Source organism: Dendropsophus ebraccatus, chromosome 6 (genome assembly GCF_027789765.1).
Source record: "Dendropsophus ebraccatus isolate aDenEbr1 chromosome 6, aDenEbr1.pat, whole genome shotgun sequence".
Lineage (NCBI taxonomy): Eukaryota > Metazoa > Chordata > Amphibia > Anura > Hylidae > Dendropsophus > Dendropsophus ebraccatus.
The window spans coordinates 25,516,126-25,531,098 of NC_091459.1; the positions used below are offsets into that span (position 1 = coordinate 25,516,126).

General features: G+C 44.0%; 1 protein-coding gene across 5 annotated transcripts in view; it reads right to left on the bottom strand.

Annotated features, from left to right (window-relative positions):
* CEP162 (centrosomal protein 162) overlaps positions 1–14,973 on the bottom strand; it is a 100,154-nt gene that overhangs the window by 41,197 nt on the left and 43,984 nt on the right. For 4 of the 5 annotated variants that reach the window (XM_069974701.1, XM_069974704.1, XM_069974703.1 and 1 more), the window contains 3 exons: positions 14,033–14,299; positions 7,696–7,833; positions 5,195–5,307 (listed from right to left, as the gene is read on the bottom strand). In XM_069974701.1, the coding sequence (XP_069830802.1) occupies positions 5,195–5,307; positions 7,696–7,833; positions 14,033–14,299 (518 nt within the window). The remainder of the gene's footprint in view (positions 1–5,194; positions 5,308–7,695; positions 7,834–14,032; positions 14,300–14,973) is intronic. The other variant, XM_069974705.1, reaches the window with a different exon arrangement.

The window sequence follows — 14,973 nt, forward strand, 5'->3', positions numbered from 1 at the left end:
TGTTGTGGGAGCAGCTTGACCGTATGGTACGCCAGAAGTGCCCATCCAACCAATCCAACTTGTGGGGGCTGCTTCTAGAAGCGTGGGGTGCAATTTCTCCAGCTTACCCCAACAGATTAATATCTAGAATGCCAAAGGTGTGCAATGCTGTAATTGCTGCAAAAGGTGGATTCTTTGACGAGAGCAAAGTTTGATGTAAAAACAATGTTATTTCAAATACATTATTTCTAACCTTGTCAACGTCTTGACTCTATTTTCTATTCATTTCACAACGTATGGTGGTGAAGAAGTGTGACTTTTAATGGAAAACACAAAATTGTTTGGGTGACCCCAAACTTTTGAACGGTAGTGTATATTTTCATAAATAATATTTTTGGGGTTCCATCATACATGGTATGGTAGAATGAAAGAAGCCATTACAAAGTACACCTATTCCTGAAAAAAATAAGCCCTTACATGGCCCTGTAGATGGAAAAATGAAAGTGCTAGAGCTCTTAAAAGGGGAGGTGGAAAAAACCTTTAAGAAAGCACTGGGTCATTTTGGGCTTGGTTTGGACTTTGTGCATTATATGTTGTTACTATTGGTATTTTCAGCATATTTTCCTCTTCTTTACTTTCCCATATCCTACAAACTTTCGCTCTCAATGCTTCCCTCTCAATTTCACCTACTTTTTTTTGTATGTTTTTTTTCATATGTTTTTTGGTGTACCCTTTTGCCATTTAATTTAGGTTGTAGTGCTCTTGCTTCCCTTTCATATTCCTCACTTACTGTGCAGTTGCGTCTAAGCCTAGTAAGTTGTCCTTTTGGAATCTTGGTTAACCACAATGTTAAGTGACAGCTGCTTCTGTCAAGCTGTATCTGTCTGTCGGCTTACTACATGTCTTAGTATATATGCAGTCCTCCTGCATGTATATTGTGTCTTTTCTGCTTCTTTTGTGCTTGTTCACGATATAAATATACATTAAAGGGGTACTCCAGGCTGGGGGGCTCTTTTGCCTATGGCCAGAAAGGAGGTGGATGAGGGCAATGACATCCGCTTACCTCCCCGGTATCAGTGCTGTGTTCCGCATCGCGCTGCTCCTGGTCCACACTGCCCGGCCGCTTCCTGGTCTCTCACGCGGGCTTGAGACGTGACGGTTGAAGTCCGCTCAGCCAGTCAGTGGCAGAGGAGGGATCCCTCCCCGGCCATTGGCAAAAAAAAGCCCCCCAGCCCGGAGTACCCCTTTAACCTTAGCTGATGTAGAGGCAATGTGTGCTATTCTAAAAATATGCAAAAACGCTATAACAGCAGGCATACAGTACAGCCGCATGTACCAATACATACACCATGCCACCTGCCACCTCACTCCCAAGCTCTTGGGATACCGGGGCAGGGCTTCAATGCCGAAGCGCCACTTAGCCCCGCCCACATCACCACTTAGTTCCGCCCCCCTCTGTGACGTTATTGGCCCCACCCCTCCTCGGCCATTGGAAGGGCTGGCCTAAATGTCTATTCCCCACCCCCACTAGATTGGCCCACACCATTGGGCGGGGCAAAGTTTGGCCCACACAGAGGGGCGGGGCAAAGTGGCACTGGGGGCGGGGCTGTGTCACTTCAGCTGTGAAGCCCCGCCCAGGTATCCCAATCCGCAGATGATAAAAGATCACTTTTTACTGGAACAAGCACCATGACGTATGATATAAAATAAGGTATGAAAACTGCTAAATTTACCCTTTACATCTGTATAGAGAAGTCAGAATGCAAAAAGGGGGTGACAGTGTCACTTTAAAGAAAAGTTATGGACCAAAAAGGGTATACCCTAGAGCAGTGGCGGATTAAATGTACCCTGGGCCCCGGGCTGTCCACCCAACCTGGGCCCCCCCCCCAGTCAATTCGCCCACATTATAATCCGCTACTGCGCCCCCCCCCCACACACACACACTGTCCCCAATAAACACTGCCTGCCTCCCCTCCCTGCTGGCCCCAATAAACATGATGTTTGGTCCCTTGCTGCTACCCCCAGTAAGCATTGCCCACCCCACCTCCACTGCCCCCAATAAACATATTGCCACCTCACCTGGTCCCCTGATGTTGCCCCCCCCCAAGGTCACAGCAGCACAGAGGATGTCAGGAGAGGAGGGTGCTGATCTTATAGGAGAGGTCCGAGCAGCACAGAGGATGTCTGGAGAAGAGGGTGCTGATCTATAGGGGAGGTCACAGCAGCACAGAGGATGTCAGGAGAGGAGGGTGTTGATCTATAGGAGAGGTCCGAGCAGCACAGAAGATGTCAGGAGAGGAGGGTGCTGGTCTTGAGGGGAGGTCGCAGCGCCCAGCAGCACAGAGGATGTCAGGAGAGGAGGGTGCTGATCTATAGGGGAGGTCCCAGCAGCACAGAGGATGTCAGGAGAGGAGGCTGCTAATCCTACAGGAGATGGTCCCCCTCTTTCCCCCCTTATAGATGGTCCCCCTCTTTCCCCCCTTATAGATGGTCCCCCTCTTTCCCCCCTTATAGATGGTCCCCCTCTTTCCCCCCTTATAGATGGTCCCCCTCTTTCCCCCCTTATAGATGGTCCCCCTCTTTCCCCCCTTATAGATGGTCCCCCTCTATAGATGGTCCCCCTTTCCCCCCTTATAGATGGTCCCCCTCTTTCCCCCCTTATAGATGGTCCCCCTCTTTCCCCCTTTATAGATGGTCCCCCCCTCTTCTCCCCTTTATAGATGGTCCCCCCTCTTCTCCCCTTTATAGATGGTCCCCCTCTTTCCCCTTATAGATGGTCTCCCTCTATAGATGGACCCCCCCCTCTTCTCCCCTTTATAGATGTCCCCCCCCCCCCCCAGTCAGTGAATAACACAAAAATAACAAAATACAACTCACCTACCCTGCGTTCCCCCGTCGATCCTCTCTCCTTCTGCAGTCTCCGGCTAATGTGCAGCTGCCGGGGGTGTCCAGTCCTCTCTCCGGCAGCGCGCACATCACACAGCTTCTAGTGCCGCCTGGGCCCTGACTTCCGGTACACAGAGCGTCTCTAACGTGCACTCCCAGTACCGGAAGTCAGGGCCCCAGGCGGCACTAGGAGCTATGTGATGCGCGCGCTGCCGGGGAGAGGACGGGATACCCCCGGCAGCCGCGCATCAGCCGAAGGCAGCCGGAGACTCTTGTGACCGCAAGCGAAACAATGCTTGCGGTCACAAGAGTGCAGTGGCGAGGGGAAGGCGGCATTATAATGTGGGCGGTGTGGCATGGGCCCCCCCGGAGCCTCGGGCGGCCACCCAAACCGCCCACATTATAATCCGCCACTGCCCTAGAGCGTAGGTGTCAAACTCAGTCTCTCCAGCTGTTACAAAACTACAATTCCCATTATGCCTGGAGAGCCAAAGCTGGCCATTTTACATCTAAAACAGGTATCTGCATAGTATAATAATAACTGAACGTAAAGAGGGTGACTACCACTACAGTAAATGCTTGGTTTATCTCATTCTTCTTAGTTACAAATACTTGGCAATGCTTCAAGTCTGTTGTCAGTGTTGTCTAGCAACTGCACCTTTGTGCATGAAAATACTGCAAATACGCTATAAGTGTTTTCCTCTAGACACTCAATAACCTGAAGTCTATTAGGAGCCACGTACAGAAGAAATGGGTAAATGATGGTTTGTTCCAAAATAAATTTTGTTCCCATTGGTAAAGGCCACAAACAATCCCTGTGCACTGCTTAGTGTGGTCCTGATGTCGTGCATTGATTTTTACTCCTGGTAATATGTTGACATTAGAAAAAAGGTACTGATGGAGGAGACAGACATTACTGAAGAATCAGACAACACAGAGTATAAATTCAGTCTGAATGTAGAGAAGAAGGTCTACATAGCAGCTGTTACTACAAAAGAGGCAGATTTTTTTTACTAATTGTAATATGTATTGCATTCTTAATTTAAATCTACTGAAACAAAGAACAAAAATTACATATCAGATTCATATAACCAAATGTTTAAAGTGTACCTGTCATAACTTTTAAAGGGGACCTGTCACCCCGGCTGCCGTGGTGAAGCCCGCCCAACCCCTGGTGGAGCGCCTTATACTCACCCCTTCCTGGAAGTCCCGGTCCCAGGCCCCGTCCCGCCACTGAGAAATCCCCGTCGGAAGCCCTGCATTTCTCGTTGGCGGGACGCAGTCCGGGACTTTGAGAGGGGGATAAGTATAAGGCGCTCCACCGGGGGGTCAGGGGGGCTCCACCCCGGCAGCCTGGGTGACAGGTCCTCTTTAAAACCTAAATTAACAGTAGATGTGATATAAAGTTTGCAATTTACATTCATTATCTTTTTTTTTTTTTTTTTTTTAGTTATCATGGAAAACACGGCACCTCCTGGGTTCTAACTTTTTTTTTTTTTTCTTCAAAAAAATGTTTCCCAGGCCATATGAGCGCTCACAGAGAAAAGGCAGTCATGTGATTGATGGACACATTGAGCATTGACTCTCTGTACTGGCAGGGGCCTCATTTAGTCTTTTTTTTCAACCAACACAAGACTAAAAAGCTTCAGGAGACTGGACCTGGATTTTTGGTAAGTACAGTTTTGTTTTACAGCATGATAACAACAAAAATAAAATATTGAAAGTATATTGCAAACATGCTTAAATTTACATAAATTGTTGATTTAGATTTTGAAAGTTATAACATCAGTGACACGTTAAGGTCATTTCTGCATTTGTCCAGAAAAGGTCTTTGTTTAACTCTTTAAACATGCTGAGGCAGCAGGTAATGGTCATGGAGCCCCGATCCTGATGTTAGCAATTCTGGGATTGGGGTCTACATTTGACAGTGCCTGTACAGTCAAGAGAATGATGGTTGACCTCAGGGAGACACCACGTGTTTCTCAACGTCAGTGAGCTAGCCAGATTTTCTAATGGGAAGAAACAACAAAGCCAATAGGGATTTCCAGTCAAGGAGACCAACTTCCAACAAGCCGAAGTCAAAAATCTCTTGGGAGTTCTTTTATGTTGACCTGCTGCCTCAGCATGTCTAAAAAAAAGTGAACACTTTTAAACTGGCGTTCCTCATTGTCCTATTTCTGCATCTCCTTTAAAAATGAAGGTATATATTATGACAGCTGGGATTAAGATCATGCAGTTATCATTATAATTCCCCATATAAAGAAGATTATGGTTTTATTTGTTTTGTAATGCTGCACCGATTCTTGTTTGCCTTATTATGATAATTTACCTTATTGAATTAAGCTCAGCCTTCAAAGCCTGATTTTCATGAAACATTCGCCGTTCATTCTCTCTGTTTTTACCTTGGAGGTCTTTAACTTGATTATACAGCTTTTCATTTTCCTGGAAATAACAAGATACATTTCTTATTATGCCACAGAAAAGCTTACCAATGTAATTTTACCATTATAAAATGTCATTTGTTGTTGCAAAATTATCAACTGTGACTGTATACTCTCCCAAACAAAAAACCCCACAAAGTAATACAAGTAAAGGGGAAGGCTACCTCCCCCAAAGGCCTTAAAGGGGTAGTGCGGCGCTATGAAATTATTCACAAAGTAACACACATTACAAAGTTATACAACTTTGTAATGTATGTTATGTATGTGAATTACCCCCTTCCCCGTGTTCCCCCACCCCCGCCCGTGTACCCGGAAATGTAGTGTACCATACATACCTGACGCGCGTCGTCCCCTGTCCCCGATCTTCTGTCAACTACGTTATCTTCAGGAGGCCTGCCGAATCGCTGCAGCCCCCCCCCCCCCCCCGCTGCGTCGTCGGCTGCTCAGCTGCAATTGGCTGAGCATAACTGTGCTCAGCCAAAAGCGTCTGAGCAGCTGATGACGCGTCCGCGTTGTATAACTTTGTAATGTGTGTTATTTGTGAATAATTTCTTGGCGCCGCACTACCCCTTTAAAGCGACTCGGTTAGGAGGTGGCAAATGCACACTTACAGTTAACATTGTGCAGGCGGACAGAGGGCGGAACGGGAGGCAGGGGGCGACTGAGAACACCACCACACAGGCAGTGCTGGCCTAGGGCACAATCGCTCTAGACCACGACTCTTTCACACGGCTACAGCTCAACTAAAGTATGATTTTCGGCCTCAGGAAAGCACAACCAGCGTTGATAAACATAGCAGTAAGGACTCATCCTTATGGTATCTCCACTTGAAACTAGCGGGCATAGTTTGCATTAACTCAAAACCACTTGTACCATCGGATAGTTGCTTTTAATCCAAGATCTGTCCTGGGGACCGTTCGGCAGGTGATGCAGTTATTGTCCTAAAAACAACTTTTAAACTTGCAGCCCTGTGTCAAATTAGCATGGCCTAGAGTGTCCGTGCCCTAGGCCTGCACCGCCTCTCCATCCCTCCTCATCACTAGGAATGCCCCGGCCAGGATTTCTCCTAATAATCACTTGTCTGAACACTGCACATGAGCCTTAACGATCCATCACATCTGCAGTGTTCAGACAAGTGATGAATAGGAGAGAACCTGCCTGAGGCGTTCCTCAATAACTGCATCACCTGCTGAACGGACCCCGGGACAGATCTTGGATAAAAGCAGCTACACGAAGATACAAGCAGTTGGGGGGGGGGGGGGCATATTGTGGGTACAGAGTCGCTTTAAGGTAAATTCAAGTATTTATCTCAGACACTCCAGTCCTTATAAAATATACTCTTTAATCTTTAATACACTCTTTAAAGCTAAAAAAAATATATAAAAAGAAATATACCACAAATCACAGGTTGTACATACAAGTCTTCACACCAAGAAAATAATCCAAAAGCATCTTATTCCCAAGTACAAACTTAAACATTAAAAAACGTAAACTTAAAACTTAAAAGTATATGACAGGGTTCCAATGAGTTTCTCCTATACAATGCAGGTTAATCAGGGAACTAGGCTGGGAAGCAAAAATACATGCAGTGATATCATACTCAGCACTTGACTGCCAGAGGCTGGAGAAGTTGGATGCAGCCCTGGGGCTCCTAGGAAAACATGGATACAGCCTATATTTTCCAGGAGTCTTTGAGCAGCATGCAACTTTTCCAGCCACCAGGAGTCAAATGCAGAGCACTTGGGTTTGGCTGAACCCGGTGTTTCAGCAAGTTTGCCCATCACTAGACATCATTAGTTTGCAACTTATAATAACCACAAAGGCCCTAGAATGGGCCTTATATGCAGGAAACTGTGGTTGCACTTGCATACAACAATGCATTGATATGATGCTTGTACATAAGAATGAAACCTGCAACAAAATCGCTTTATTCACTGCATAATTGTGACAGGCCTGAATAAACAAAATTCTAAAACTCTTGAGGCTGCCTGACATGATCCCGATGCCGGCAGCTTTTACAGTGACTGCTATAACCGCTGTGTGCTAGAAACATAGGGAGTGGTGATTTAAGTCACCTCTATCTCTTCAAAGGCTGCGCGCATCGTGCACTGTATATTAGCCCCGCAGTTCCCAACACAAACGTTGGTGGCAGCAGAGAGGCCATGTCGAAGTGCATATGTATTATAAAATAAAATAAAAATAAATTTCTTTAATAAAGTTATATTACACATTAAAAAATTGCCCTCAGTCTCTGAAGTACACCTTTAAGGATAAATCCAGTTTTGGTGGCAAACGTCTTCTTAACACAGTTGCTACATATATGTAGGTGTTCCAACAAATAAAAAAGCTCCAGTATTGGAGAGTTTTGCCATTATGCTTAATACAGTACCTGCTGATACCCATGAAGAAGAGTCTCTTGTTCCAATATTTCTTGTCTTATTTGCTGAATTTTTTCTTCTGTTATAGGGGTAGTTTGATCTCCTAAAAGATGGCTCCTTTTCCTTATTTTTTCTTCCTGACCATGTAACTAAGTAAAAAAAGAAGATCATGGAAAAATGTTAACTACCACTCGAAGAACGCTGAGAAGTCTATCTGATAGTAAAAGTCCCTGCCCATCTTTATTTTATGTTCTTTATTTCATGGTATTCTGATCACAGAGTAAAGGGTACAAACCCACACACCGTATATGCAGCGTATTTACTACTGCGATACGCAGCAAATATGCAGCAGATTAGATCTAAATAACTGAACACAGCATCAAATCTTCACCATCACATCTGCTGCGTATTTGCTGCGTATACGGTGTGTGGGTTTATACCCTTAGGGTATAAACCCACACACCGTATATGCAGCGTATTTACTGCTGCGATACGCAGCGAACACGCAGCAAATACGCATCAGATTAGATCTAAATAACTGAACACAGCATCAAATCTGTACCAACAAATCTGCTGCGTATTTGCTGCGTATTTGTTGCGTATCTGCTGTGTATACGGTGTGTGGGTTTATACCCTTAAGGATATAAAACAAAATATAACCACTATATGAAATAGACACATGTCTACATCCCATTGGAAAGATGCTATTCTGTTTGAACCAGTTAATACATTCTAGCCTAGTAAGTAGGAGGTCACGCAAATCTAATGACTGTGATCTAATGGCAGATACTAAAATAATTAGAATTCTGAAGAGGTAAGGGTTGAATGCACAATAACTTCCAGCTAATGCATTTCAATGTATTACAAGACCTTAAAATTATACAATAGCAGGTGCAATACGTTCATTCATTATGCTTAATGCCATCATTTTAACCAGTCTTTGATTAGGTTATAAAAAAAAAAAAAAAAAAAAAAAAAAAAAAAAAGCTATGCAGTCATACGTTAAATAATTTAATACTACCCCTCCGGTTTTATCAGTTAAAAACACAAAAACTAGTGGCACAATATACATAAAAAGGACAAATTATCCTCTAACCTGAATCATTACAATGTAAGAAGAGCACAGCCTCCACACTGATGGGGATTTTCACTAACATTCAATTAAGATATTTCCACATCTCCCATATACTACCCTAGGTCACCTGCCAATCACATAGCTGATTGCACTAAATGACCTGTAATTACTGTCAGCTTTCAGTACGCCATTTTATAAAGAACTAGCTAAAAATAAGTGACAGCCTCAACCTCTAGCAGCAACACGTCATTGTAGGTAGCTCCCTCTACAGCACCAATATACAATATGTTTTGCATGTAACTGTTCATATATTTTTCACTACAAGGCTAAGGCTGGCTTCACACTGCGTTTTTGCAATCTTTTATTTTTCTCTCATACTACCCGCCGAAAAAAAAAATCTATAAAAAAAAAGGATGCATTTGCCTGCATCCGTTTTGATCGGTTTTTCCATTGCCTTCCATTAAAAACGGATCAGTTTTTTTAATGCACACAAAACTGTAGTAGATCTTTTTTTTTCTATATATATATATTGGAAGTCAATGAAAAAACTGATGAAAATGTATGCACACAAATGCACCCATTTTTTGCAAAAACAGATAGCAAAAACGCAGTGGAAACCAAGCCTTAGGCTATGTTCACACAATGTTTTTTTTTCAGCTCCGTTTAAAATGGCGTCCGTTATTTTGAGGCTAAAATAACGGATGTTATTTAGCTGTCTGGCCTCCAGTTAGTGCAATATATACATACACACATACAGTAATACCTCGGTTTTCGAATGCTTTTGAACTCGAACTGCTTGGTATTCGAACAAAAATTTACCCAGAAGTAGTGTTTGGAATTCGAACTTTGCTCGGTTTTCGAACGTTTTTGCGAGCATGGATGGTGGGTTGTACCTGGCGAGTTAAGCAGTGGTGAGGCTTCACATACAGTACAGTGCTGTATAAGACTGCTGGAGTGCATATACAGTGCAGTAGTAGTACAGGCAGTGCACCACCATCTCCCATACATTACAATGCTTGGATGGGGGGGGACGCTATACAGTAAAGGATGGGTGAGGAGTTGGTGACTACTGTACTATAATTGCTGGTTCTGATGAACATTTCTTATGTATAATGTCCTGTACTGTACAGTATAGTGCTGTACTGTACTGTAGTGATTATACTGAGCACTTATCAGTGTAATAAATGAGGATTGTAGGTAATTATTGGTGGCTGCTGGAACCAATTAATCACATTTACATTATTTCCTATGGGAAGACACTGCTCGGTTTTCAAACTGCCTTCCGGAACCAATTAAGTTCGAGAACCGAGGTGCCACTGTATATACATATACACACACACACATACATACATACACTGCATAGGAAAATCCACAACATAAAGAAGTTGTTAGAATACCATACTAGCTATTCGGTCATTATTAGAGATGAGCGAACCTGGAGCATGCTCAAGTCCATCCGAACCTGAACTTTGGGCATTTGATTAGCGGTGGCTGCTGAAGTTGGATAAAGCCCTAAGGCTATGTGGAAAACATGGATATAGTCATTGGCTGTATCCATGTTTTCCAGACAACCTTAGAGCTTTATCCAATTCAGCAGCCCCCGCTAATTAAATGCCGAACAATCGGGTTCAGATGGACTCGAACCCGAACCCGGTTCGCTCATCTCTAGTCATTATTCCTATTTAGTTAGTCATGGATGTCATGTGACCCTGGTGCTGATGACACTATATATTTAGTTCTATTCCGTTATCCCATGCATGGATTACAGAGCACTAATCTGTGGGTTATACCATTCTAAAGAGCAGATGCAAAGTATTTACAGCAACTTGGTACAGTCCAAAAACTTTATTGAAGCTTCACATAAAATTCACAAATCTAGGCTTATGCTTACGCTTTTTAATCTTACTCAATCTTCATCATAGCAGATCATGCGCCCGCAATCCTTTGCGGTGAACTGAGACGGTCCTTGCACCAGGAGAAGCGTATTCAGGATGGGTACGGTTCAAGCTGACTGAATATACTAATTAGAGCAGACTGGATATTTCACTACCCAGTTTCCCCAGAAAAATAAGATATCCCCTAAAAATAAGACCTAGTAGAGGATTTTCTGAATTGCTAAATATAAGGCCTCCCCCTAAGTAAGACCTAGCAAATTTTTGGTTTGGAAGCATGCCCGCCACACAGAACACCAGGGCATGCAGCTGTGATTCTTTTTAGCCCGCGCCATTGTCCCCTACCTTCACCATCCGTTGAAGAGCAGCTGCATGCAGGACATAAAGACCATCACCTGCCACCAACCCCAATGTCCTCTTCCGTGGCAGTCTCTTGTAAATGTGCAGGAAAGGCATCAAGAGGCCCATCACCTGCCCCCATCCCAGTTGTCCCCTACCGCCAGATGTAGAGCTGCACACAGCCTGTTAGCCCGTCGCCATACCGTACACACTGTCCCTGCTGTGCATGTGATATCTAAGTTCTTCTTCATAGAAAAAAAAGACATTCTCTGAAAATAAAGACCTATAGCATCTTTGGGAGAAAAAATTAATATACGACACGGTCTTATTTTCGGGGAAACATGGTAGTACGGGGACATGAGGTACGTGAACAGAAATTTAAAATGTGACTGTCTTTTTTTATTTAGCAGAAATCAGTAGTATAAGTGATTTTAGGAAACTCTGTAATAGGTTTTATTAGGCAACAAAGCCTCTTTCTGTACTCAAGAAGCAATTTCCAAGCCTCTTCCCCCCTGACTTCTTATCTGTGCATTATCAGGCAAATCAGTCTTCATTACAGAGAAGCCAGTGAAGACGGGTTCTGCTGTGTCCATTATATCCTATGGAGGGGGGAGGGGCCGAGGGAGATGAGTGAACAGGAAGAAGAGACATGAAGGTCAGCTGTTTCTAGACTGTCTGGGCACCTAAAACGCTGGATTCAGAGGTCAGAAAGGTCAGCGCTTATTAGGGATGCACGATGCACCGAAATATCGATACTACTATCGATATTTCGGGCAAAAAAAACGATTCAATACCAGGATTTCCTGGTATCAATACTTCATGTTACGCTGCATAATAGTGCAGTGCATAAAGTACAGTGCAGAGAACACGGCCGGCGGCTATCTGAGCGCCGGCCGTGTTCTCTGTATGCCTCTCCCTGCCCCCTGCGGTCACCTCCAATGCGCGGCTCTCCCTCAGCTCCCAGCGGCGCCATTTTCAAATAGCCGGCACTTGTGTAGATGCGGCTGTCACATTGACAGCGGCATCTAACCACTCCGTATGCAGCAGGGGTGGCTACTGTGTGTAGCAGACCCCCGCTGCCGGTGTCTCTCTGATAATAGAGTCCGGCTCGGCCGGACTCTTATCAGGGAAATGATTTATGCAGCGGAGCCGGAGCTGCACAGAGGTCTGGGGGCCGAGGAGAGAAGACTGAGAGCAGGAGGTCCCGGAGAGGAGGACGGAGGAGGCGGGTGGATGTGCAGCACATGTGAGGATAGAGCCGGCTGGCAGGTGGGGGAGGGGACGGGGCTGTGAGGAGCAGACATCAGTGATGTGGGGGGTGACAAGGGGGGGGGGGGGGGGTCGGCCTTGCTCTGGCTATAGTCTGTGTGCGATCCTGTGTGACCTCCTCTTCCTCAGCAATTTTGGTAATTGGTGCAGATAGCAGCTGTGTGGGCAGTCAAGGTATCTGATGCAGCAGAGCTGTCTTAGTGATAGCTGATGCAGCAGAGCTGTCTTAGTGATAGCTGATGCAGCAGAGCTGTCTTAGTGATAGCTGATGCAGCAGAGCTGTCTTAGTGATAGCTGATGCAGCAGAGCTGTCTTAGTGTTATCTGATGTAGCAGAGCTGTCTTAGTGATAGCTGATGCAGCAGAGCTGTCTTAGTGATAGCTGATGCAGCAGAGCTGTCTTAGTGATAGCTGATGCAGCAGAGCTGTCTTAGTGATAGCTGATGCAGCAGAGCTGTCTTAGTGATAGCTGATGTAGCAGAGCTGCCTTAGACAGATATCACTAACTTTATTTTTAACACAATAAAATAAAAATAGTCCAAAAATTGGTATCACTGTAATAGTGCAGGGGTATTATATTTCTACCACTGTATTTTGTTTTGTCTTTTTATACTTTACTAGGTATCGAACTGGTATTGAGTATCGAAATAAAAAAGTTAGTATCGGTATCGAACTCAAAATTCTGGTATCGTGACATCACTAGTGCTTATCTAGGAACTTGCTGAGAGATTGCAGGGTGTTGTGCTGTGCAGGACTGCTCCGTACTCACTCACTCCTCTCAGCCCCTCAGCTCTCCATAGACACATAATGGACCCAGAAATCCTGCTTCTTCTGTAGTCAGGGGGGAACTAGAAAAACTGCTTTTTCAGTACAGAAGGAAACTCTTTTGGTAAATAAAACCTATTACAGAGTTTCTTAAAATCCCTTGTACTACAGATATTTATTGTTTTTAGAAAAATGACCCTGAAATGACAGTTACGTTTTAAATATGTGAAACCTAAATAATTACCTATTTTGTAAAACAAATCAATTTTGAAGCTATAAACTGGACTACAACTTTAACTGTAGTGAAGGCAAGGTTTATTCCATAGTCAAATATTTATGTCAAGTATTTATGTAACAAAACCAATCCCTTCCTTCCTATCAGCATTCTCCTCATCAGGCTGCGGGCTTTGAAGTCTGCTCCTCTCCGTGACACTCCTCCCTAGGTGCTGGGAAAAGAAGGATCCAGTCCTGGGAAACTACTGTAGATTCGCTCTCTAGTCGCAATTATCTGGGCAAGTGCAAATGTTTAAGGTATAATAGTTTTCTGTACAAGAGTCTGCTGCCTTTGCAACTGTATAGTATAAAGGGACAGGTCTACGGCTATGCTCACACAACATATTTTTCGTGACAAGAACGACCGTTGTTTGCAAATAAAACAATGGCCAATCTTGTCATAAAAAAAAAAAAAAAAGTGCTGCATTGAAGTCAATGCAAACAACGGCCATTATCCACCCAGTGTATTGAACAATGGCTGTGGGAAAAATTGACATGTCAACTATTTCCGGCAGTTGTACATGGAAATCAATGCAATTTTTTACAACAACAACAGTCGTTGTTTGACAGTCAAAAGAACAGCCGTTGTTTTTGAGAGCCGTCGTTCATAGTGTGTGAACATAGCCTAAAAATGTACTGCATATATTAGGATATACTGGGATATTACCGAATGCAAGCCTTATAAAGGTGAACATAAAGCAATCCATTTATTTTACCTTATTCTAAAACCAGTTACCTTTGTTTGAAGAATAAAGTTTTCCTGTTTAAGTTCTTTGATTTCTTCCTCATAATGTTGTTTCATCTGTTCTATTTCCTGCTTATTTCTTAAAGAGTCTTCTTTGAAAGTTACTGTCTGCCCATCTGCTGCATTTAATTTCTCTTCGACATTCTGAAGCCTCTGAAGGATAGTCAGGTCGCTGCCGGAGACATCGGTATAATGGATTTCTGATGTCTTTGCATTGTACCTTCCAGAGGTTATTCCATTTGTAACAGGAGCAATCAACTGGATTAAGAACATTAATGCTTTTAATGACTTATGTGTGTACTTCATTTATTAACAATTAAAGGGAACCAATCACCAAAGGTTGAAGCAGATCCATGCAGACATCTCTAAACGCTGCTTTCTACTCGTGTCTATAGATATATTGACAGCTCCAGATCATGATCATTAATTGCGGCTGCCATTATCAATAGACAACCGTCTTTTTCTGATAAAAGATGGCCCGTTCCTGTTCAAAGAATAGGCCATCAATACCTTAAGCAAATCATTACTCACTAACGTGCCCCCCCCCCCCCAAAAAAAAAAAACAACAAAAAAAAAAGGTACAGTTTGTTTGCTGAGAGTAAGTTTTTCCGGACGTGTGAAGGGGACACGTCCGGAAAAACCACCCGGATTTCCGGACCCATAGACTTGTATTAGTGACGGTTGCAGGTTGTAGAAGTACAACTCCCATCATAACTTGTCAGAAGGGCATGATGGGAGTTGTACTTCTGCAGCCTGTGGCCATTCAGGTTGCAGAAGTGCAACTTTCATCATGCCCGGCTGACAGGTCATGATGGGAATTGTACTTCTACAGCCTGTGGCCTTCCAGGTTGCAGAAGTACAACTCCCATCATGACCTGTCAGCCGGGCATGATGGGAGTTGCAGTTCTGCAAGCTGTGACCATCCAATTTGC